The 25291-nt window shown below is 46.3% G+C and overlaps 7 protein-coding genes across 10 annotated transcripts; all 7 read left to right on the forward strand.

The window, feature by feature from the left end:
- Positions 1-890: 890 nt before the first annotated feature.
- On the forward strand, positions 891-1489 carry LSM04_003840 (uncharacterized protein; the record flags this gene model as incomplete). Its single annotated transcript, XM_067332372.1, has 2 exons — positions 891-944; positions 1109-1489. 2 exons carry the CDS (start codon positions 891-893, stop codon positions 1487-1489), a joined length of 435 nt encoding a protein of 144 aa, XP_067194323.1.
- Positions 1490-2654: 1165 nt separating this feature from the next.
- On the forward strand, positions 2655-3980 carry LSM04_007538 (uncharacterized protein; the record flags this gene model as incomplete). The annotated part of the gene is made up of 1 exon (XM_067332383.1): positions 2655-3980. One exon carries the CDS (start codon positions 2655-2657, stop codon positions 3978-3980), a length of 1326 nt encoding a protein of 441 aa, XP_067194405.1.
- A 3157-nt stretch (positions 3981-7137) lies between these two features.
- Positions 7138-9150, forward strand: LSM04_003628 (uncharacterized protein; the record flags this gene model as incomplete). Of its 2 annotated transcripts, none has more annotated exons than XM_067332394.1 (2): positions 7138-8748; positions 8815-9150. In XM_067332394.1, 2 exons carry the CDS (start codon positions 7138-7140, stop codon positions 9148-9150), a joined length of 1947 nt encoding a protein of 648 aa, XP_067194316.1. The 2 variants fall into 2 exon arrangements, with proteins under 2 accessions (XP_067194316.1, XP_067194317.1); XM_067332395.1 differs by having other exon boundaries at positions 7981-8748.
- Positions 9151-13234: 4084 nt separating this feature from the next.
- Positions 13235-13947, forward strand: LSM04_006467 (uncharacterized protein; the record flags this gene model as incomplete). Its single annotated transcript, XM_067332407.1, has 2 exons — positions 13235-13248; positions 13449-13947. 2 exons carry the CDS (start codon positions 13235-13237, stop codon positions 13945-13947), a joined length of 513 nt encoding a protein of 170 aa, XP_067194379.1.
- Positions 13948-14223: 276 nt separating this feature from the next.
- On the forward strand, positions 14224-15129 carry LSM04_009505 (uncharacterized protein; the record flags this gene model as incomplete). 2 transcript variants are annotated; one of them, XM_067332419.1, is made up of 2 exons in its annotated part: positions 14224-14677; positions 14984-15129. In XM_067332419.1, the coding sequence occupies 2 exons, from the start codon at positions 14224-14226 to the stop codon at positions 15127-15129; spliced, it is 600 nt and encodes a 199-aa protein (XP_067194440.1). The 2 variants fall into 2 exon arrangements, with proteins under 2 accessions (XP_067194440.1, XP_067194439.1); XM_067332418.1 differs by having other exon boundaries at positions 14368-14570; positions 14868-15129.
- A 44-nt stretch (positions 15130-15173) lies between these two features.
- Positions 15174-20286, forward strand: LSM04_007959 (uncharacterized protein; the record flags this gene model as incomplete). 2 transcript variants are annotated; one of them, XM_067332430.1, is made up of 2 exons in its annotated part: positions 15174-17782; positions 17841-20286. In XM_067332430.1, the coding sequence occupies 2 exons, from the start codon at positions 15174-15176 to the stop codon at positions 20284-20286; spliced, it is 5055 nt and encodes a 1684-aa protein (XP_067194413.1). The 2 variants fall into 2 exon arrangements, with proteins under 2 accessions (XP_067194413.1, XP_067194414.1); XM_067332431.1 differs by having other exon boundaries at positions 17372-17991; positions 18045-20286.
- A 118-nt stretch (positions 20287-20404) lies between these two features.
- Positions 20405-20931, forward strand: LSM04_001744 (uncharacterized protein; the record flags this gene model as incomplete). Its single annotated transcript, XM_067332443.1, has 2 exons — positions 20405-20552; positions 20792-20931. The coding sequence occupies 2 exons, from the start codon at positions 20405-20407 to the stop codon at positions 20929-20931; spliced, it is 288 nt and encodes a 95-aa protein (XP_067194279.1).
- Positions 20932-25291: the final 4360 nt, after the last annotated feature.

Here is a 25291-nt window from a genome sequence, read left to right on the forward strand (position 1 = left end):
AATTTTAGAGCAACACGTGTACGTCTATAAATACATATGTATGTGTACACATTTCTATCTTTACATTACTACATGTTTGTTATGCGAAGAGAAGCAGAGGTGCGCAAGAGGGGGAATATATGGAGCTTCTTTTTTTTTTTTTTGCTCTCCATGTCTTTGTGTGCCCTCCTTACCCCTCGCTCCTTCTCTGTCTGCCCAACGCAGTTTTATGTTTTCGTTATTCTCCCCCTCTGGGCTCCTCTTTCATACTAGGGGAGATGGGGCAGTGACGTTCCCATACTGTATTATTGTATTGTATTTCCTTCTCTCTTGTAACGCATGCAACTGACGAAAATAAAATGATATTATGGCTAATTAAAGTAAAAAAGGGCAAGTGAAGAACTTGTGTTTGCCGCTTTTGCTGATTTTCTTTGGCCACTAAAACAAAAACAAGAAAATGTGTCTTTGATCTCCTTTCTTTTTCACATTCACACGAGTGCGCGTCACCTGCACGCAGGCACCTACTTCTACATATGCTGGGTTGGAGGGATTTGGAAGGAGAGTGTTCGCTGTTATGTTTCTTTGCTTGACTGGGTTTGTTTTGTTGATGTGTCTCTCCTGTACTCATCCCGTTCTCCACCATATCTACTTTCTTCCCTTTTTTATTTTTACTCTGTCTTTGACGGGGCAGTCAGTGTCAATCAATCCGAGCTTCTTCTTCTTCTTCCTCCTCTTCTTCATTCGTAAAGAAGATCACCAAAACCAAAAGGAAACAAAGAAAGGCGATAAGCGCGCAAAGACCGGGTGAAACAGGAAAGGATTCTTTCTGTTTGCTGTTGGTATTTTTAACTGCTATTAACACAGGTTTGGCTTATCGGTGACAACAGGGTACGGAAAAGAGAAGATAGCAAATGGGTTCACAGGCATTGCCGGCCGCACCGCCATCCGTCGCCAATATCTCGTGTGTATCCGTCACACGCACCAATGCGCACCCCTTTTCTCTGGACACAAGCAGGCGAAACAACAGGAACCTAAGAACCACCACTACCGACAACGACAACAATAATACTAATAATAATAATAACTCCGTGAGGCAACCCCGCACAAAGTACTTGGTACGTTACAAAAGGTACTCGTGGAACCCGTACTATGGGGTCCAGGTAGAGAATGCCGTAAACTCGCCAGAGTATTCACACCAAAGGCCCAGCGGGGCATTGCCTTCTTCTCCTTCCTCCCACTTCCGTTCCTGCTGTTGCTGCTCGCACTGCCAAGCACTCTCCCCGTTGTGGCATTACCGCGGCATGGCTGTGTGAATCACACGAGTGGTGTTGAGTCCGCCGCCCAACGGAGTCCTGCGTTCCGCGTACACCCACTGCCTGTTGCGCAGGTCTTGGCAAACGGCGGAGACTCGTCCAATGGGAGTAAGGCAAAGTCAATGATGCTGGAGGAGATGCTGCGGGACTTTCGGGAACGGCTTCGGCACCCAAGACCGGCCATGCACTGCCTATAGGAAGAGGGGCGTATCGGTGGCAACAGAGGCCAGAGCAAGATGTTGCTCAAGTGTACTATCGGTACCCCTGGTCGTATCAGTAGTAAGAGTAAGAGAGTAAGAACAAGAGAAGGAGCGGCACGGCTCTCACGTGTTTCCTTCTACCGTTCCCAATGGTCGTGGGTGTGGCGTTTTTTTTTTTTTTTTTTTTTTTTTTCGTTTTTTTTTTTTTTTCTGTAATTCCTCACAGGTCACCTTCCCGGCTGCACGGTCCCTGCAGTGTCGGGTTTATTTTAACAATTTTAGAGCAACACGTGTACGTCTATAAATACATATGTATGTGTACACATTTCTATCTTTACATTACTACATGTTTGTTATGCGAAGAGAAGCAGAGGTGCGCAAGAGGGGGAATATATGGAGCTTCTTTTTTTTTTTTTTTGCTCTCCATGTCTTTGTGTGCCCTCCTTACCCCTCGCTCCTTCTCTGTCTGCCCAACGCAGTTTTATGTTTTCGTTATCCTCCCCCTCTGGGCTCCTCTTTCATACTAGGGGAGATGGGGCAGTGACGTTCCCATACTGTATTATTGTATTGTATTTCCTTCTCTCTTGTAACGCATGCAACTGACGAAAATAAAATGATATTATGGCTAATTAAAGTAAAAAAGGGCAAGTGAAGAACTTGTGTTTGCCGCTTTTGCTGATTTTCTTTGGCCACTAAAACAAAAACAAGAAAATGTGTCTTTGATCTCCTTTCTTTTCACATTCACACGAGTGCGCGTCACCTGCACGCAGGCACCTACTTCTACATATGCTGGGTTGGGGGGATTTGGAAGGAGAGTGTTTGCTGTTATGTTTCTTTGCTTGACTGGGTTTGTTTTGTTGATGTGTCTCTCCTGTACTCATCCCGTTCTCCACCATATCTACTTTCTTCCCTTTTTATTTTTACTCTGTCTTTGACGGGGCAGTCAGTGTCAATCAATCCGAGCTTCTTCTTCTTCTTCCTCCTCTTCTTCATTCGTAAAGAAGATCACCAAAACCAAAAGGAAACAAAGAAAGGCGATAAGCGCGCAAAGACCGGGTGAAACAGGAAAGGATTCTTTCTGTTTGCTGTTGGTATTTTAACTGCTATTAACACAGGTTTGGCTTATCGGTGACAACAGGGTACGGAAAAGAGAAGATAGCAAATGGGTTCACAGGCATTGCCGGCCGCACCGCCATCCGTCGCCAATCTCTCGTGTGTATCCGTCACACGCACCAATGCGCACCCCTTTTCTCTGGACACAAGCAGGCGAAACAACAGGAACCTAAGCACCACCACTACCGACAACGATGAAAGTGTTTACGTTGATAGTGACCCCAGTGTGGACCTAAGCAAGAAAAGGTACTCGTGGAACCCGTACCATGAGGTCCAGATAGAGGAAATTGTAACATCGCCAGAGTTTTTGCCGCAGAACCGCGATAAGGGTTTCTATTTGCCTTCCCCTTCCTCCTCAACGCAGGAGTCTCCCGCACTCACGTCACATGCCTTTGGTTATGATGATACACCACACAGTCAGGCACGAATGTTGGCGCAGTACCATTCTCCTGTGCCGTCATCGTTGTTTTTACCACCTTCGGAGATGTCACAGTACAAGGATGATGACTACGTGGTCAGGTTCAGCCATAACTCTTTTTTTGATGCTTCTCGGTGGAATGCAACGCATTCTATGACACCACCCTCTCTAAAGAAGAGATTCTCTAATGGTGTGGCGAACATTGAAAATTCATACGACATGAGCACACGAACTTCGTTTGTACTGGAAGAACAGCATCAGCATCAGCCAATGTACCCTGGGCAACAATTGCCGTTCTCTGGCCAAAGGAATAGAGGTTTGCTGTCGTGCCAAAATGTTTTGTGTCATTTGCAACCAGGGATCTCCTGTGGTATGAATGGTGACACACATGCATTAACTCCCCCGTTATCTACATCGCATAACCTCTCGAAGTGTGTCCTTCGTTTTAAAAAAATGCTTCCACCACCATTCGTTTATAAAGATGCACTAGTTGTTCTGGGTGTCGATAAGGGGAAACGCCCTGAGGATGTCGTGAAGAGTGTGATGACCCGCTGGTACAGTCGTATTGAATTGTTGAAGGAGGAACTCTTACTTCGTTCCGAGTCCCTCGGTGACGAGGGTACACATGGTAATAACAGCAGCAACAACCGAAACAGACGTGCGCGTCCTGAAATCTACGAGTGGTGTCCTGAACCACCGCAGATGAGTGAACAAGGAGACAAGGCGTTTCGTGAGTGGGCGATGAATTGCTATGATTGGTGGAGGAGGATGTTTGTGGATAAGATACGCATGACAGGACGAAGTCGAGGCGGTCGAGAAAAAGGCAGTCGGTACCACCACAATCATTACCGGTACAACAACGCAACCTTCAATGATAACAGTGGCAGTGGTCATAACGGTAATAACGCCAATACCACTAGCAACAATAACAATAACAGCAATGATGGTGGTATCTGATCTGGCGTAGTTTCCTCTCACACTGATGGGCATTTTCACGTGTAATGGCTCCTCTCTCCCACGAGGAGAATGACGGGCTTTGCTGTTATTCGCTGTTACTATGCTTCTCTCACTTGGCCGTTATGTCTTTGTGCCGAAGCATTGTGTTTGAACTGCAAGTGATACCTCCATTCCCTTCTGGTGAATTTTTCTTGCTGTTCTCTTGTTTTCTTTTTCATTTATTTACAACATTTTGCGCGTCGAGCTTGAGATTCAAACGTTTTTGTTTTTGTTTATTGTTTTTCTTTCTTACATCTCCTCTCTCGCATTATCCCATTACCCGTTTATGATTCTCTTAATTTTGTTTTTTGTTTTTCGTGTTTTTATTGTTTGTCTATATGAGCGTTTTTTTTTTTTTTTTTGTATACATATATATATATATATATATATATATATATATATATATGTATATGTGTGTGTCTGTGCGTGTGTTCAGAGCCAGATGTACATCTCGGAGAAGAATAAAGAAGTAAAGAAAAATGTTTCAAAGAAACGTTTGGTTGTGAGCAGTGGACACTGGATTAAAAATGAAAATGAATGGCACATGGACACGAACTTGGATTTTGTTTGATTTTTTTTTTCTTTTTGCTTAACACGTCGTTGGTGGCAATAGAGAAAGCAAGGATAGAGTACTAAGGGTCCCTCGTATCATTCTTTTTTTTCTAGACGTATCCTGAGTACCGGAGAAAAATTGTTTTGTATGCTGACCAAAACAACATGTTTTTATTTTTCATTTCTGTGTTTTCTCTGCGTGTGTTTTTTTTTTTTTTTTTTCCTTTTTGATTGTTTGTTTTTTGTTTTCTTTTTGCTTTTCCCTAACCCACTCCACGACGACTATCTGGGCTTTTTCTTCTATCCGCGTCTGTTTTTTTCCTGAATTATTGTTTTATTATTATTTATACTAATTATTATTATTATTATTATTATTATTATTATTATTATTATTATTATTATTATTATTATTATTATTTATAGTATTAACCTTGCTTTGCTGCTCCTGGTATTGTCTGATGCCAATGTGAACATTGGTTGGAGAGAGAGAGAGGATAATAAAAATGCAGCAGAGGCAGGGAAACAACAAAGATCGTATAATGTTTCTGTTTGCGGTTATATGCGTCTATAAGAAGAAAGGACGCATAAGGGGGACTTCAAAAGGGAAGTAAAACGAACGAAAATGGTAAAAAGAAAAATAATTATTGTTTTGCTTCCTCTTGTGTTTCTAATATGTGTGTGTGTGCTTTTTATTTCTCTTCGTTTACAGGGGTCGGTATGCCTGTAGTCAGCACTATCTGTTCTGCACACCAAGAAAGACATAAGTATCCAGAAGTAAATAAATATATTTGTTTCTATAATTTATATTTTATATTTATATTGGATATTATCACGAAACCGTTTTTCTTTTCCGTGGAATTTTTTGTGTTCTTCAGTTTTATTAAGATTTTCTTTTTTTTCTGAGTATATATATATATATATATATATATATATATATATTGCACTTGTTGGCATACTTCTTATGTGAGCTTTAGTAATTATTTCTCCCACGGTTGCAATACCATCATTCATTCGTTCTCTTTTCTTTTTTCTATTGATTTTCATTTTGTGTTATAGTATAGTAAAACCGTATACGTATATATATACGTATATAGGTAGATTTATTGGTAAAGGTTAAGCGAAGGCAATTCTGGGGCGACAAGAAAAACAAGAAAATACATTAGTCAAGGCCGCATTAGCAATATTTGGAAAACTAAGACCGGTGGGAAACAGAGAAAAAAAAAGTTTAAAAAAGTGAAGTGTGGAGGGAACTGATCTCTCTGTATTTCTCTGAACTTTAATTTCTTTATTTAGCACGCATACTTGGTGAATCCTTTCATTTTATTTTCGTGCTATCTGGCACTCTGCTGCTCTTGTTATTGCTTCCCAGCTCTCTCTTTTTCTGTTGTTGTTGCACTTCATTTTGTTTTCCTGTTCTTCCTTTGCGTCCGCCATTGCATTTTTCCTTTTTTCCTTTATTACAAAGGGAAAGGGAAAGAAAATAAAAGAACATCGATTCACCTGTCACGGAGAAAGGAACGAAGAAAACTGGGGAGTGCGAAGTGAAGAGGCAGCACAGATAGTCATACGTAGTTATATAATCTCGACTTTCGCTATTTAAGATATAAACCCTTTAAAACCAAAAAAAAAAACAAAAAGAAAGTAAAAGAGTGATTAAAGGAAAGAAAGTAAAGGGGAAAAAGAAAGTCGGGAACCTGGGTGTTTGCGCTTATTTGTATTTATCTACATATAATAATATAAATCGTAGTGAGTTGGGGTCGATTTCCACACGTGCGAGAGCTGTACATATTGCCTATATACATATTATACATATATATTTTATATAGGTATATATAATTCGAACTTCGGATTTTTGGTACAAAACTACATACATACACGTTTTATAGGTTTTTCCATTCGGTAAAGAAGGTGAAGAGCGAAATAAGGTATTACACAGAAACGAAGAAAAGCACATCACTGCTCTCTCTTGTCTCAGTTTGAGTTCTCATTCACACTTTTCTATTCATCTCCGTGATATCTGTGTGTTTGTGTGTGTGTGTCACAATCTCTTTCCTTTTTTTTATTTACTTTCTTCCTACTTTTTTTCGTTATTTGCGACTTGCTGTGGGGGTTTTTTTGCCTTTTTCCTCTTTTCCTTGTTTGTTGATTTTTTTAGTTCCACGTTTTCTCTCTTTTTTTTTTTTTGCTTCGTGGACTCGTGGTACATCATCTTTTTTTGTTCCCCTCTTACCAACTTCAATACGCGTTCCGTTGCTCTCGTTTAGCACAGGCACACGCGTACCTTCACTTTTCATCTTTCCTATTCATTTAACCCGCATCCACAGTAAAATTTACACTGCCTTCTTTGCTTTGATTCTTTCCGTCGGCGTGTTTTAACTTGCTTTTTTTTTTTCTCACTGTACGTCTCTGCGTCTGTGTGTGTGTGTGTGTGTGTGTTCTCTCTCTCTGTCTCTGTCTGCTTACCTTTCTCTGTTTGGTTGTGTGCCGGTTCGATTGATTGATTGATTGATTGATTGATTACTGTTCTCTCTCTCGGGCGGCTGCGCATTACGTGTGGAGAATTAAAATGCTTCTGGAGCCTGGTGGCAACATGACGAGTGGTGGGGCGGCACCTGGTGGTGGTACTGCGGCTGTGATGTCGACATCCGCCGCTGCTGCCACAGGGGCCATGGGAGGTGGAAATGTTAATACGAATGTGTGTGTATGTGGTGGAAGTGGAATTGCGTGTGTCTGTGGTGGTGGTGTGAATGTTAATGTTAATTGTAATGGGAGTATGAATGGAAACACATGTGGAGGTGAGGGTGGGACGCTGCTTGGGAGTAATAATGCCTCTTCCTTCTCAGACTTCAATCTGGCGGGTGGGAGTGGGAGTGGAAATGGCGGCAGTTCGGCCCGGGTGAGATCTGTGGGAAAGCCTATTGTCATGCAGCAGGGCTGTGGGTACTGGCAGATGGAACAACACCTACCACTTCTGCAACCACAAACCAAAGCACAACAACAACAACAATTATTCATACCAACAACAGCAACAGCAACTACAACGGGGGGACAGTACTTTTCTTCCTTTGATGATGTACGCTATACGCGCTCGAACAGTAAAGGTACCGGACTCAGTGCTAGTACAGTATTTATCAACACTCCATTATCGCCGTACAAAACTCCTATGGTGCACTTTACTACAGGGGCAGGAGGGTCTGTTGGGTCTGGCTCGCGGAATGGTATGTTTTCTCTTATTGGAACAACAGACTTCAGCAGTGGTGCAAACAGCACAAATCGCACAAACCCCACAGTATGTGCCTCATCATTCTTTAGTGAGACCACAGCATCTCCTGGCTTGTCCCATTGCATGATGAGTCTCAGTATTACAGGCGGTGGTAGCACAAGTACCTTATTGGGTACACCCCCTAGTATGAATGGTGTCAATCCCACAACGACAACGACAAACAGTACGAATATCAATACCAGTAACACCAGTATTGCTGCGGCTTCTGGTACTACTATTACTACTTCTACTCCTACCCCTACTACTATAACTACTGCCAGTTCTACTACTACTACTACTACTACAAACGCCAGTACAAATCCAACGAATGCAAATGCTGATGCGACTATTGGATTGAGGGGTGAGGTGTTGCAAATGAGTATGTCACTGGAGCAGCCATCGTGGTCTTCACATGGTACACCAAGAATTGTCGGCGCTCCTTCCACCGTCTTCGTTACATCCGTCGATGGCACACGACGACTCAATGAACAGCCATTGCGATTTAAAATGCTCCCGTCACCTGTGCCGTATGAGATGGTATTCCCTACATCACCCACTCAACAACAACAACAACACACATCATCATTATCATCATTATCATCATCATCAACAACTACAACAACAACAACAACAACTACTACTACTACTACTACAGGAACAACAACAACAACACACCCACAACAACAACGTCTCGCACATTATCAGGCTATTATGTTGCGGTGGTACAGTCGCATCCTTATTGCACAGGAAAACGTTCGAGCCCGCATCCGACAACGTTGCCCACCTCCACCAGCCAGCATTATGCAACACATAGCCACACTAACCAATAACGCTGCTGCTAACGCTACTAACGCTACTACTACAGGCACGACAACGAATGTCGGTGCACTAGCAGCAGCAACAGCAGCCACCACAGTTATCACTGCCGAACCGGAAGAGTTGCAGAACTGGTCCCTATAATGCTGCCGCTGGTGGGATGAGACATCACGTAAGCGCACACGTCGTGGACACCGCGGTGGGAAAGCACCAGCAGTCGGGAACACGGCAAGAGTTGCCCCACTGCGGCAGCAGCAGCAACAGCAGGAAGCACATCTACGTCAAGAGCGAATATCAAATGATGGGCAATCACCACAATCAGTAGCAGCATTGCAGTCACATTCAAGTATTGTTGATATCCCTGGGGATGCCGACGAACGGGCAGCAGGATCATCGTACGCGTTGCCGTACACTGCCTCCCACACACGCAGCACAAACCACGACGATGACATTGAGAAGTCACTCCATCGATGGGTTGAAGACATTCTGGATGATGAGTAATATGTGTATGTATGTTCTTGTAAAAAAAAAAAAATCGTATAGAAATAGAGAGAGAGAAGGAAAGGAAAATGAGTTGGAAGAAGAAATGGAGAGTGAGAAAAAGGAATACAAGGGAAGCAGTAGAGAGACGGCACAGTGATTTCAAAAAAAAAAAAATCGCAGAGGAAGGATAAAATAAGTTTCAAGGTAATGGGAAAACGCCGTATATGTTGCTCTTTTCTTGTTATTGGTTTTTAGTATGCTGTAGTGGTGAATGATATGAAAGCTAGAAAATAAGGGGAAAGAATAAGAGTATAAAAAGATTAAGAAGGGATGAAAACAAATATATGATAAAGTCGGAGAGAAGTTGGGAAAGGGAAGTATTAGCTAGGTTATGAGCACATTTTTTTTTTCTTTGTATTGAAGGTGTATGTTACCTCTCCGTTTTGTTTTTTATGAGGATGGGGGGAAGGCGATTCCTATGCATCCTAGTAGTACGCTGTAGTGGAGCGGGAAATCTTTCACAAGCTCTTTCCGAAGGTTCGTATCAGTAATGGTCAATAATATTCTTTCTCCTACTGCCTTTGTCCCGTTTTTTTTTTTTTTTTTCGTGCTTCCTTCTTGGCAAAAATAGTGGAGAGATTCCTTCTTTCTTCGATTGTTCTCGCTATTATTCGTTCCACGTATTCCATTCCCTCGTATCTTCGTACTCTTGTTTGTGTTGGTTTTTCGCTCTTTGCTTTTACCGTAATCCACAACGTATTATTGCTTTTCTCTTTTTTTTTTTTGCTCCACGTATTACTATTTCTCTCGGACACGCACACGCAAACACACTATCCCTCTCTCTCTCTCTCTCTCTCTCTCCCCCTTTCTTCCCTTCTTTGCACACCCTCTCACAGAAAAACCCAGCTGATTTTTTGGGGGGTTTCCCTGTGTGTGTGTGTGGTTTTGTCAGATTTCACATCAATATTTTCCACGAGACTGTGGCTAGAGAGAAGAGAAAAGTAGGCCATACGTGCCTGAGTGATTGTTTCTGTGTGAAGGGGACGGGAAAGAAAAAAGAATGGGTAAAGAATTGAACGTCTATGTATGCAAAGAATATGAGGGTGATTGCATGTATCTGAGAGAGAGAGAGGGTTCGGGGTTGGGTGTTTGCTGCTGGAAATATGTAGTATGGTAATGCGCTCTCTTTTTTTTTTTTTTTTTTTTTTTTTTTTTTTGCTTCCCTGTGCATATTGCATTCGTTTCCAATGGCAATATTATCTCTCATATATACATATGATCTAGCTCACTCCCATACAGACATACAGTGTGAGAAAGCAAAAGTATGTGTTTGATTGCCTCGCTTTTCTCGGTTCTTTTTTCTTTTTAATTTCTCTGTCTGTGCCTGTGGGTTTTTCTTTTTTTTTTCTTCTTGCTCTTCTCTTTCTGTACGTTTTTTTTTTTTTTTTCGCTCTTGCTCATGTTTTTATGTTTATATATGTGTGTACGTACGTGCACCACTCGTTATATATAAAGAATCTTAAAAAAAAAAAAACGACATGCACTTCCCTCTTTTGTCCCCCTTGGAGACGAAAATAAAAAGGAAACATATTAGTTTTTTTTTTGTTTTGGGCAAGTGCGAAACCAATTCAGAAATATACAAATAGAAAAGAAAAAATAAATAAACAATTAAAATGAGAAGAATAACTAAATGGAAGTATTTTTGCCATTTATGCTATCAATTTATTCTCGCATATCTCTTTGAAGACCTGAAAATGTATGTATGTATGTATAATGCCTATATCAAAAAGAAAGAGGATTTTTGTTCTTAGAGCAATTATCCAGTCATACAGAGAAGGTATTGATGTGATTTTTCATCCTCATTCTTTCTTTTCGTAATTTTCTTTTTTTTCTGCTGTTACTTTGCGTAGTTCTTTTTTATTTTCGCTTTCTTTCTTATTTTCCCCCTTCATTTCTTCGTCGCTAACAACTCCCTTCGGAGCAAAAGTTAACCTTTCTGATTTTCTTTTGCCTTTTACTTTCTTTTTCTGTATGCATTTGTCTCTTTGCAGTGTGAATCTCACCACGTATTGTTGTTTTTGTCATTATAACTATTATTTGTATTGCTTTTCTTGATCTTCTGCCTTCGTTTTTTCCCAATGGGTAAGGGGACCATGGAGACAGGCGGAATGAAACTTTTTATACATAATAGGAATGATGAAAGAGCAATGTAAGTGGGGGGTAAACGTTAGGATTAAAATTAAAATTATTATTATTATTATTATTATTATTATTATTATTATTATTATTACAAGAATTATGATGAAGGGTTTGACCCTACCCCCTGAGATCTGTTAGGTGCGGAGATGTGCAAATGTACACACTATACATCAGTTGGGGTGGAGGACAGGAATTCGAAGGGAGAAAAAGAGAGAAAGGGGAAAAGAAACGAGGACGAAGAAAATGGGAAGGAAATTGTTTGCAGCCAGAGTAACATAACGCATAAAATTTTTAAAAAAAAGCGATGAGGTAAACCCTGAAGCTGTTCAACGCGGGCCGCCAGAACTGGCACATCTTCTTTTATCAAAACGTTCATTCCTTCAACTCCTTTGTTACTTACTACAATATATGTACGTATAAAATTATCCACTGTTGTTTGTATTTTTTTTTTGTTCTTACTAAGGAATCTCTCTTCTTTCCGTTTTATTTGTGGTGGTGGTTGTTTTTTTTTCTCGGGAATGAGGGACCCTCCTCTTCCGGATAGTTCTTCATTTTTTAAAGGAAAATTATAAGGGTCAGGATACCGCAAGCAACAAAAAGAGGGGAAAACATCCCCAAGCAATGCAAAATGTGGAGGGAAACCCCTCCTCCCCCACCCAAAAAAAAAAAAAAAATCATTATAGAAGGAAGAGGAGCCCTCGCCACACCCCACCGCGGAGCCTCCGGGGCGGCAATTCCGACCCACGAAACCAAAAAAAAAGAAAAGGGGGTTTCCAAAACGAAGGCCCCAACCCCCGCAGAGCGCACAAACCCAAGGCAACGCCGAAAGGGGGAAAAAAACCACGGCCCCGCAGCCAAAAAAAAAACGGGTTTTGTTTCCTCCCACCTCTTTGCGGGGCCCGGGATTTGGGCGGCGGGGTTCTTGTTTTCTCTTTTTCCCTTTTCGGCAGGCGGGTTGTCTGGGGTTTTTTTCCGCCCCTGGGGGAGAGGAAGGCGAAGGCCCCGAAGGCCACCCGCCGCAAAAGAACTGGGACGGAACCCGCCTCTAAAGAAAAAGTTTCGGGGAACGGGATTCTATGAAACGGCACCCTTGGTGACGAGATGCTGCCTTGTCGCGGCGCCAGGGTTGAGCACCTGAATTTATTCAGGGAAACCAAAAGCCCTCGGGAAAAATTTTGAGGGAGCCGGCCTCTTTAACAGCCGCGATTTATTTTTTCCTTCTAAGGAGGTGGTCTCCTCTAAAACCCAGGTCAAAATTTATTTCTGATACATGTGTTCTTCGGAACAATATCCCTTGTTGATGTTTGGCCTTCGAGAGTTTGTGCCAAGGTCCATTGCCTCGCACTTTTTCGGGGAAAGCCATGGGCCAGCATTCTTCCCTTCTGGGGAGTTTGCCGGCTCGTAAGCTAAAAACGTCGCACAGTGCCGGGAACAGCCGCGTCATGCTGAGACAAAACTTTAATCCGAGAAAGCCCTGGGGCACGCACCAGCGAGCCATCAGCAGCGGTTTCTTTTACATACATATTTCACCTTTGTGCGAATGCTGCTGGGGAGAGGCAAGGACCCCAGAGATATGGTAACAACTATGCCCTCCCGTATTGGGAATTGGATTTAGCCGCTGAGGCAACCCAGAGGGGCGTATAAAAATTTAATTCCCACCACCGAGATTCTTCAGAATCCCTTTGCCCTACGCACTTCAAGCGCATAGCGATATTATAAAAAACCAAAAAAAAATAAAAATAAAAATAAAAAATTCGTGCAAACGGACCTTCGTGACAGCACCATTTGGGCAAAAACCACGGGGCGAAGAACACAAAAAACGGGCAAATTGCCGTTTGAGGTTGTTATTACTTTCTTGGGACCTTCCCAAGATACAAGAAATGCATCCAAGCCCTTGTCTCGCATGAATGCCGTGCCGTTGGAAATTTCTTTTTTGCTGTTTTATTGGCGCTTGAAGATCTGCTAGTGATAAGGGTGCGCTTTGTCTCGGCTATATGTTTTTAAAAATAGGGCTGGTTTCTTTTTTTTGCAATGGCCACATAATCTTTACTTCAAAACGCGCGCCAAACAAGACCCCTTCGTTTTAGGCGCGGCAACGGCCGGCCCATTTGGGAAAGGACATACGAAGTGCTTTTGACAACATACAACGGGTCATGCTACAATAACCTCAATAACTGCAGCATCCAAAATAAAGAAGAGCCGCTAAACCAAGCGACCCCTTCACGCAACACCGCACCCGTTCCGCTCCGGCAGCCCACTTTGCCCCCTAGTTTAGTCTGGCCATTCTCAAAGCGCACCAAAACTAGCAAGCAGGGGAACTACTTTCCTCGCCAACGACGCTCGCTTTTGTTACGGTGCTGCCAAGATGTACCATTCGAGAAAAACATAGGAAAGCAGCATAACGCCATCGCAAAGGGTGTGTGTATGCCAATGGCGTGGGGGCAAGGGCTCTTGTTAGTGGAGAAGTTTGCAGAACCCTTGCTTAAAGCGTGCGAAGAGTACAAGCGTCGCCGGTGGGCTTTCCCACGAGCATGCCTCCTGAGAACAAAAGTTTCAGAGGGAAATTGTTTTGAGTTAGGAGTGGTGTCGTTTGAGGTGGAAATATGTAGCGGGTAAAAGCTGCTATTATTGATTTATTTAATTTACAAGACCTTTGGTGTAAGCACATATAGAATTGTATTTAGATTGCTGCAACACTATTGTCTATCTTTTACTCTTATGTTTTTTCTCTGTATTTTTACACAAACTGATAGTCTAGGGGTTTTCTTCGGCTGTTCTAGTCAATCGTCATCGTTTTCTTTTCGCGTGCCAATGTCGAATGCTGAGAAGAGCGTCATACAGCAACTTGCTGACTCGACCCGCGTCCATGAAGCAATGCTCGCCACATTGTGAATGGACAGCGTATATAAACTAAAGCCGTGGAGGCAACAAGCGGATGAGAAGACTCAGAGGTTCGACGAGTTGTACATCCGTGCGGCAAAACCCGGGTCACCGGCCGATTTAAGGAGGAATTTCGAAGAAAGGATAAAGTCCAACATGCCACTTTCACAAGATGTGGCTTTCATTCTCATGACGCTCCTGTACAGCGGATCAAGCTACCCGCATCTTGTGCTAGCCGACATGCTCCTAAACATGGTCCCCGATGACCGCCTCACGATGCGCAACTGGGCGGTGCAGAGGGATGCCAATGACCTTATGAAGGATTCCATGTCATTCGCCATTGCCTCCGGAAAGCTTCTGTTCCCTCTTTTTCCAGGCACGGAAATGGACACCCAGAATCGTTGCCTGATTGAGGATGCTATGGGAGTAAAACGAATGACAGAGATGGGTGAGAAAATGCTGGAAGGTGGCGGCCCATCCAGAACAAATCCAGCCAACCAAAAAGAAATAAAGAGGACCATGCACTCGAGAAGATACGCCCCTACGATCACCCCACATGCAACCAGAGCCCTCTGCGGAGGTGAGCCCTTCATACCAGCACTCGACGGTAACGATACCAAAGCAGGATAATGGGACGGAGCACCGGTCAAGGATAGATTTGACCAACTGCAGAAACAGATACAAAATCTCCAATCCGCGGTGCAAAGATTTTCTTCTGCCAACAACGGAAGTGGCACCTATGCTGGAAGGAGCAGTGGAAGCAACCGCCGAGGCCGAGTTGGTGGAAATGCCCAGCGCGGTGGACGCCGTGTTGGACGCGGGGGTGGTTATAACTACCCAATGTGCGGTGGCGAAGCTGAAGACCACGGCGAAGAAATGTACAACACACACGAGACAATGAAGTGCACAAAAAACTGAAGCGGTGCTCGCCACTCAAGAGCGTAGTATTGAGTGGCGGCACCATGATTAAGGGAAAAACCACGAACTCTGACCTCGACCTCATCTACGGGTTGTACATGCCTCCCAAGTCTGTCCTTCCATGCATGGAAGTGGGCGAAATCGATGACTGCTCGATTCAAGTCCTGAAACGTATGGCAGACATGGCGGCAATGCAAAAGAAGCGGATGGCAGGTGCAACAAGAGGCGAGGGGCGCCACGACGGAGGAGGAGAAGAAGCTGTAAGTGACAAGCAATGCAGCCAAAACACCACCGGATTGATCTACATCCCGCTCTTTACACGATCCCATTGGATCGCGGGGGTATTTTCATTATCCTCCATAACAGCAACATCAAACAACATACACAGTAAGCAACTGGGAAGTCAACAACGTCAAAAGTACGTGCTCCGTGTTTACGACTCGGCACCGTCACCGCCCGTGGAGCGGGACGTACGGCGTGCCTTCAGACCGTTCGATGACAGCATCACGGTCGAATTTGTCCCAACCCCACGACAAGTGCGTTTCAGCGAAGATTGTGGCATTTTCATGTCCATATGTTTTTTTGCGTTTGCGGTTAACGTGAATGTCCGCATTACGCCAGGTCTGACCAAGATGGTCAGACATTTATTCGACGCAGTATTGCGCCACCGCGAGAAGCCGCCGGCACGCGCGTTTTTCTTGTCGAGACTCAAATGTCTTCTTGAGCTACAAACTGACGACGAACGTCAACTCATTTTTCACGCCACCATGAATAATTGGCTGCAACAGCAACATCAACAGCGACAAACGCATCAGCTGAAGAAGAACCCATCGCGACATCGCGATGAGGGAACGTTACTTTACGGAGGGGCAGGCGCCTCACCACCATCACAGCAACGACGTCTAAGAGGGACCAATGTAAACGAGGAGGAAGCGGATGACAGCGCGGTGCGATTGACCACTGCGAACGAGGAGACGATGGAGCCCATGGGGTGGTCCCAACCCCAGGGTGAGGTTGAAGGGTCATCGCGAGAAGGAGAAGAGGAAGACGTGACAGAACTGGGAGTTGTGGAGACAGTAAGAGCGGAAACCAAGTTTCCCGCTGAACCCAAGCGGCGGTCGATTGCGTGCCAAGCACGTCGCGCGCTGCTTCGCGCGCAACTCAACTGGGAAGTGAATCAGCGTCGCAAGGTTACTTACATTCTGTCCGGCCTCGCGCTCATCTCGGTTGGCAAGGGCGATGATAAGGAGCTAAGACCCCAGTCGATCACCAATTTTCGCACCAAACACCATTTGGAGAATTTGGCCGAGTTTGACCTATCTACCGTCTTTAGCGCATTACAGCTGCCCTATTTTTCCCTTCAGTTCAACGACGATCGTCCACGGGCCCAGCAGAAGCGCTCAAACAAGACGGACGGCAATCTGAGAGCCCACGGGTTAATTCTGGTGCCGTCGACGCCGCACCTGCTCGAGACGAAGGAGGCTCGCAACTCGCTGGCAGCGCTCTACGTCCGCGGGCAGGAGGGGCTTGGCATGCCCACCACGCTGCAGTTCAACCAGACCAACTACGCCTTCCGCCTGGGCGCAGCCCCATGCCGCCACTACCCCGAAAAGAATAAGGGCACAAAGAAGAAGAAGACGCCGAACGCGGACGAGGAGACCGCCTCCTCTGAGACAGACGGATCGTGGGAATTCTCGCTGGCAGAGGATGCGTCGCAGGCGTTATGGGGCGTCTATCTTCCCTCACGCTGGCGCACCTACGGGGCGTTGGCGGACATGGGGTCCGGGCGAACCGCCAAGCGGACGGCAAGTAAGCAGCAGAGCAGTATGGCTGTCGACAACCAGCCGGCGAAGAAGCACAAGAAAACGAACAAGAAAAAGGTGGCGACTCGACGACACATTGAGCTAGACTTGGACGCTGAGGACGTTGAGGCAAGATATCATAAAGCCGATGGGATCGATGTCGATGATATCGCTACGACGGAGTCGACGACGGAGGTGCAAGAAGACGCTGGAGAGAAAAACGGCGACGAACGCCGGATATTCCCGCGTCAACAACGCCTGAACGACAGCAACGCGGACGAGATCGACCAGGCACTGTGTGACATGCCGGGGCAAGTGCTCCGTAGCGTCACGGTCCCTTGTTTAAACGTGCCGGGCAGGGCGTGCCTCGGAAAGAGCCCGCTCTGCCAAAGAAAATGGATAGTCTTTCCAGAGAAGCCAAAACACATCCACGAGGTGACATGGAGGAGCAAGACGCAACAGACGCGCCAGCGCCACTTAAACTGGCTGCGCGACCTACAGGCAATGCCGGACGATCTCCTGCGGTACCACAGCCTCGCCTCGGCGATACTGGAATTTGCGTTTCGGTTGTACAAGGACGGTCACGCTACGTGGTCGACGATACACAGCAGCATGGCGCAGATTGCTGGTGCCCTGCAGGATCTCCCCCTTTACACAAACGTGGGGGAGGGTATCAACCTAAGCAACGACGTGGAATGGCGGTCGGCGGTGGCCTGCGTGCGTCGGTTCAAGCAGATACAGCCCACCAAGGCGCCGACACCACTCTCCGCCGAGAACTACTGCAAAGCGAGGGCGATGCTCTTGCGACAAAGTCACTTCTCCCCGCTGGCGGCACTTTTCCTCGCCCTTATGTGGAACTGCGCGGCCCGAGCGGGCGATATCACTACCCTACTGAAGCAAGATGTAAAGCTATTTCTGCGGCTGCCGACCAGCGAAGGCGGCGACAACAACAACAACAACAGAAAAAACAGGAATCCGCTACCGCAGCTGCGCGTGGTGTCGAACGCCGAGGCGCCCCACAGCGCTACCCAGTTCTGGTGTGGATGGCCCGCGGCAAGGCGTCCCACTTTCGGACCCCCTACGAGGTGACGACCACGCTCGCCGAGGACGAAGCGCTCATCCTGTTCAAGCACCTGAACAGAATCAAGAAGAAGGGGTCTCGGCTCTTCACAAGCGAAGATTCCAGCATGGTGCACAGGATGTTGTCCAACGTACTCAAGCCCATCGATCCGACAATGGCACTGCCGTCAGTGCGCAAGGGCGCGATAAGGTACTGCGCCAAGCTGGGCATGACAATGGAGGAGCTGCGGCGCATGACGGGCCACACCCAGGACTCGACGCTCAACATCTATCTCGGACGTGGCCAGCAGACAACTATGGACGTCGCGCAAAGACAGGCCAACGTCGAGGAGCACCACCTCTTGTCAGCGCCAAATACCTCGGAGTGAAGGCACCCAAGGCAGCAGACCTGGGCATTTGCGACCGTGACGTGTACCGGCTGATGCTGGATCTCAAACGGCAACAGCAAGCACCAGACGCAAGCGACGTAGCTGTAGACGTCGCGGGTGACAATGTAAAGGAGTGGCGCCTGCACCTCAAGCATACCACTCCACTCGACACGGAGGCGGTGCGGCAGATGGCGACTGCCCACCCACACACGAAAGCATTTCTAGAAGAAGCATACCGCTACATCACGGTTGATGCCTCGCCTGACCCATACCCTATGCCGCACCTCGTGCAGACCTCACGCACCATCAAGACGACCAAGATGACGAAGGAGGACCTCCAGAAAGCCGTGAGCATGGGCAAGTTCGAACTGTGCCGTGACGAACACGGCCCGCCGATCGCTCATTTCGACAGCCGCACTGGCATGATCCCGACGGGCTACTACGGTGTCAATGTGTTCACCGTCCCGGAGATGAAGGGACGCAGACGACTCATCACGGAACCTCACCTAAACGCTGTCATGGCCAAGGCGGACATGCCACAAGTAAACTACCCGACGCGGCTTGGGAGACGGCAATCACTGCGTTATGCCAAGTACATGTTGCAACTTGACTTTGAGGCATCCTACGATGCGATCCCACTTCCAGCGGCACTGCGCAACAAGTTTGTGTTCCGGTGTGGTGGCAGTTACTACCGTTTGTGCACGCTGCCCACCGGCGCGCGGTGGAGCGTGGCAGTGGGCCAGGCGACCACGTGGGTGCTTGTCGACATTGATACCCCCGTCATCATACATACGATGATTGATAATATTTTGATTGCGGCCAAGGAGGGACAGGAGGAGGAGTTTGTGAGCGCGGTACGGCAGGTGTTGCTGCGCATTCGTGCTGCAAATCTGCTGACCTCGCCGGACCGCGAGGAACTACTTCAGTATACGGAGGAGGAATTATTACGTCTCGCTGAGCAGAACAACGTATTTCTTGGCGAAGAGTACATGTGGAACGGAACCGAGAGGGTGGTACGAAACTCAGTCAAGACGGTCGCGAAGTTGATGCTGAGTTCGGCACCAGACCGGCAGCACTCCATACGGACGTTCGTTTCTGTGGTGTCCTTGGTGTGTTATGCGATTCACACGACGCGCCTGAACCCGGCAAAGATGTTTCGACTCTTGCGGACCTACAGATATTTCTACCGACAGGTCTCCGGTGGTGCGGACTGGGACGCACCGGTGCCGTACATTCATCCGAAGGTGACCGATGAATTGAGCCGCATCTCGAATGAATTGATCAAGAACCAATGGTGGCGCATTGACCCACCACGGCATGTTGATTACAACGACGGCTCGTACGATATCGTTGCCTATACGGATGCCTCCCGCGAAGGATGGGGAGCCGTGGTGCACTTTCAGTTCACGGGCGAAGTCACCACGTTCCAGCAGCGCTTTGTCACCCACCACCAGCTTCCTTTTTACAAGGGAGAACCAACAGGTGGAGACGACGGAGACAACCACGACCGTTTGTACGATGACGCCTATGGCGTTGAAGATGAAGAAGAGGAAGACGAAGAAAACGAGGACGTGTTTGTGGAAGACCCGGAGGATCGCGCACTACGCGACATCCGTGGACTACGTGCCTCTATCCCGGTACACAACGCTACCGGCCCCTTCAGGGCACGGCATTCGGCTCACGCGAAACCGAGGGCAGTTCAGGCTTTGCTTTTGTTATTGCACAAGGAGGGAACGCTGAGACCTGGTATGCGCATCGCGGTGGTGACGGATCACTACGCGATTGCGGCTGCACAGAAACGCCTGAACGGCTTTGGCGGCATTGGCAGGGGCTTCTCGTTAAACAAGCTCTTCGAGACCACCTACAATCTCTGGTACGATTACGACATTGAGGTTATCTTTTACTAACTGAAGGGCGAAATGAATCCAGCGGATTCTTTATCGCGGCACTTTGGGGTAGGAATAGCAAACGATCAAGAGGGAAATGATAAGAGAAACAGCACTGTCGTACGAATGGAGCACTTTGATGCAACGACTTTGCCCAGAGGTATGCCCAGTCTGTCGCAAACGTACTGCCCACTGTTTGACGACACTGCTTCTACAGACGAAGGCTACTAGGCGGCGCCATGCTGCCACGAATCACTACGGGGAACTGTCTAAAATGACTAATCTTAGTCCACAGTAAAATTTTACAACAAAAAGAAACATCAACGACGCCCCGCGGAGGATGTGCCGCATTTGTTTTGAAGTATGAAGGAACCTGTCCGTCACGCCGGATCTTCAGTTCTTTCTCTCCCTTTCTTCTTCTCTCGATCTTAGGCCTTTCAAGTACAAATTTAGAGACATGACACTTAAAAGGCGGTGGGCATTGCGTATTGGGTCTTTTTGCGGGGTACCCAACGCTTCTCAACAGAGCAATCGCTGAGAGATGGGTGGGGCTTGCTTGTGGAACGCATATGCTCGCGGGCGCCAATGGGAATGCCAGCAGTGACGTTCACTGTATCTGTATTGAACTTTTCTTCACCTTCGTTTGTCGCCGGTGCCGCCTCATAACTCCACGCCGCTGCCAGTTAAGGGGGTTTGAATTGTTGAGAGCCTGCGCAAGGGCAGCCGAGCCTGGAATTTCCTTTCTTTCCCAAATAATGCTGCCGACACATCCTTGATATTAATGATTTTGTTTTTTCTTTTTTTTTTGCGTTCCAAAGGGGACGATTGATACGGTTCTTAACACCAGATAAGGGTTGAAATGTTTTCCATAGTACTTGGGATCCGCAGTTTTCTTGGAGTTTGTTTGTTTTTTAGCTGAGATTTGGGCCCGCCGTTGGTGGAGAAGCCAGGGAGAGCATGCTTTATCTTGAATGTGTTGAATTCCATAACGTCCTTTGCTTCCTAGGACTAAGTAAGATCAAGCGTCCCTCTCCTGATTATTTAAGATTATATTACTAAGGTCTCTGAAGTTTTTCTCTTTTACACAATACTCACTTTTTGCGGCGGTGATTTAAATCTTTGGTCCAATTCTATAAAGAATAACCCTAGCCTTGCTTCCCCTTCAAGAAATAAAGAAAGAAAAAAAAAAGCGAAAATATTATTTTTCATATCTAATTCCTGCTTTTCCAATGTTTTACACAATGTCTCCCCGAAATTTTCCCTAGAGATATTTACTAAAAAATAACAGAACTGACGAAATGGAAGTGCTGAGAAGCCCTTTTAACCTGCCTCCCGCTCTCCCCTTCACTAAGTCTAATTTTTTGACAGCTTGCACTCTCGATATTCCATCCGCTGGATTTCCCTCTGAAGCCAAATAACGCGTATACCGTGCGAACGTAAAACTTCTTCTATAGCGCCGGCTTCCGCCACTAACGCCTGGGAATGCGTGTTTCCTTTTTTGCATAATGTGCATTTACCGTTTTGTTACCAACGCGAATATCCAATGTTCCTGCCAAATGCATTTTAAACCCTCTTAATGCTAGATGAACAGCTCTCGCCTTTGCTTGGGAAATCATGTGAGGTGAGCGCTTCCAAGCAGCACCTGCGACCAAACCCAACGCACCTGAATACTTAAATAATAACGCCCCCCATCCGTACATGGATGCGTCTGCCGCCAGCGTTGCCGTAGAGGGCAGCTGCTGTGATGGGTGAACCGGCTCGTTCTTTCATAGTGTTTTAAGCCAGTTTTGCCAAATGACCCTTGCATTGGGTGATAAATTTGCCTGATCTTGGGGTCGTAATAAACCCTGATCTAAACATGATAAACGTTGACGCACTATTTTTAAGAAGAAATAATAAGGGAAAAGGGATTCACCCCTTACCACCCCTGTCGCGTCAATCTTGCGTGAAACTGTTATCTCCAATTCTTCAACCGTCATCTTTTCCATTGACGGGGCTTCTTGCAACCGCTTCATCGTCTTTGGGCTTAAAGACACGGTATTTTCCTCATGGTTGAAGCGCGCCCCGATGAAATCTTATTCCTTCGTGTGCAACTGCCGCTTCCCGATAATGGCTCCACAGCTTTGCATGTTATGTATGATTTGCTGTCCCCAAGATTATTCCTTTTCGTGTGGACCACTTATTCCGATGTTATCAATCCATACATGTATGTGTAAACCTTCTGGTGCTGCATATTGTGGCAATATCGATTCCGGATCGCCGGCCAAAACCTTTGTAATGGTATTTATTATCTCAGGACTACATTTATAGCCCATGGGCAGGCTAGTGAACTCAACTAGTTCTCCTGATTCCGTGCGGCAACGGAAACTGGCCCCCATCTTAATTGGTAAGGCCACTTGGAAAAATGATTCCTTTAAATCAAATAATGCTGCGGTTTCATCATAAACCATATCCAGGTATCGGGAAATGTGTCCCAAAGGCACATCAGCCTCGCAATCATCCTTGTCATTCTTTTCCCCTTGACCACACAATAAATTTCCTTCTCTGTCCGGAGGGTTTTTCCTCCACCACCGTAAATGGGACCACCCATCCTTTAGTTGGATGAGATGAAGCTGTACAAATAATTCCTGCTTCCTACATGCGCTTGGCGTCAGCATTGTTGATGCGTAGATTGGATTCGCGGTGCTTTTAAGTTGACGATGACGCCTGCATTATCTGCCATACCGCGTCCCAACGTCTTCTGGTTCTCTCGTTCATCCGTTTTGTAATCCATTTGGTGGACAGCGTTTGTACATCGACATGCCGCAAAGGTAATCGTTCTTCTTCTTTCGTTGCTAACCTGGTGCGATGGGATCGTTGCAGTATATGGTGCCCATTAAATGGTGCACAAACAAGTTGTTTTGCAGTTTCTGGTATGGACCATTTTTCCGCTGCCCACTTTTCCAAATCTCTTACATCAATGATGTCAGGCGCGCTGACTTGTTTATGGTTGCGGCCCAATGGCCGAGACATCGTACCGTGCTTCGTGAGAGTTTCTTGAATGTTTTTGGGTAAGCCTCCCCAATCCACTATTATGGCTGCTGGGTTTTCTGCCTGCGGTACAAAATTTTGTTTTTGGAGCAGAGCTATTTCTCCCCAACGGCTGGCTGTTGACCATGCCAGTCGTAAATCCTCTCGATCGCTTTCCTTTGTAAGAGTGTCACTTATTATGCCCAATTCCCACCTCAACATTGGGCGTGCTTGATTTATGGGATCTGCAGTCGCTGTCTTTTCTGGGCCCGCCAGAAACATTTGAGTGGGCGTTCTCCCTGATGCCAACATGGTGATCAGTGTGCGCGTGTATTGGATCGCGTTGTTTTCTTGTCCATTGTAGACTTACGACAAATAACAGAATGTTTTCTTCCGCCACTTCTAAATCGTGCTGCACTGTGAAATCAATGAATCTTCTTATTATGGACCCCCGTTGTTCCCATGTTGTGCGGGCCACATGCGTTTAGTGATACGGTTGTCCTCTGAAGCCGGCGCCACAATGTACGGATCTTGGGAAGGTGCGGGTATTATCGTTACGTAGTTGGCAGATTTCGTCCCTGCGGATAGATTTGTTGCTGGAAAAAACCTTTGAATTTGTTGCACTTTCTCATTGCTCCTTTGGCAATGATCTGGGTCACCATTTGAGTCTGCGATCGAAAGAAAATCACGGTGTTGCGTGGGCGATTCCATTCTTGAATATCTATCTTTCGTTGATATCCCATAATCCCTTGCTGCCCCGGTATTCACTGTTTCCGTGGCCGAATATCGTTTCTTGGTTTAAAGGCCTCTCGTTGCAATTGCACCCGGCACGTAGAGATGTAATGCCCTATGCGAACGCATCTGAAACATTGTGCCTTGCTGGGAGGTAGTGCCGAATGTTTCTTCTGAGACTCCATAGCTGCTTGTATGAATGGGTCCTCTCTTTTTAATGACTTTACTATCGCCTTCCTGATGTCCTGCATCTTCACTCCTGGTTGATCCTTTACAGTTTGAATGATTCGCGGTTGTGTATATAATCGTCGTCCCATTTGCACATGTTGGAACGATAACCCCTTGTTGCGAACTTTGTAGACCCATTGTACGAAATTCCCCCATGCTTCGTGATAAACCGGAGCAGTATTTACTGACATAGTAAAAATTTCTTGGTAGGCGGTCAATAATGGGCCAGGTGAAGTGTCAATCATTAATCGCAGCATACCGCCAAAGGTGCGTATTTGCCCTTCTGGCCGGCAACCGGCAAACGTTGCTGGTGGCTTGATATCTTGTATTCCCGAATAAAATTCCTCTTGTGGTTGTTCCTCGTGACCCATCGGTGTCTTCTCCTCAGGCCATTCTTTTCTTGCTTCCTTTGTAGGTGTATGGGCCGTTGTTGGGTCAATGTTGTGTGTCGCTTCCCATCCCATTTTCTTTGGGGTCTCCTTCCCTAATTGGCGTAATGAATCATCGTTTTGCTTTTCTCTTTGACGGAGTTGTTCCCTGGCTGGCTCGAGTTGCGCCACCATTCCAGGCTTCTCCACCTGAAACTGGGACCCTTGCGCCCGTAATTCTGCCAGTTGCCTTTGGCCCTTTGCCAATTATTCGTGCGCGGTTGAGGTCTTTGCCAGTGCTTGCGTTAATCGCACCTGCTCCTCTTGCAGTTGGGCCTGCAAATTTTGTAACTTTGTCGTGAGCTGTTGTCAGTTGCACTTTTGATTGCACTAACTGTGCTTGCACTTCTGTTACTTCCGCATTTGCTAGTGCCAACTTTGCCTGAATAGCTGCCGGCTGCCCTTTTGCTCTTTTTACCCCTTGGTATGCTTTTGCCATTTTATTCTGCAACTCTTGAAATTGCACACTGGCATATTGAAGAAAACGGTACTGCTCATCTTGCAGTTGCACTTGAGCGCTTTGAAATTCCTGATGCAGGAGTGACTCTCTTTCTTCCAGCACTGCCCATTCTGCGCTGAAAGCCGTGTGGACTTGTTCGAAGGCCTGGAGGAAATTTGTATTCCGTGGC

The sequence above is a fragment of the Trypanosoma melophagium genome, assembly GCF_022059095.1.
Source record: "Trypanosoma melophagium isolate St. Kilda chromosome Unknown ctg12segment0, whole genome shotgun sequence".
Lineage (NCBI taxonomy): Eukaryota > Euglenozoa > Kinetoplastea > Trypanosomatida > Trypanosomatidae > Trypanosoma > Trypanosoma melophagium.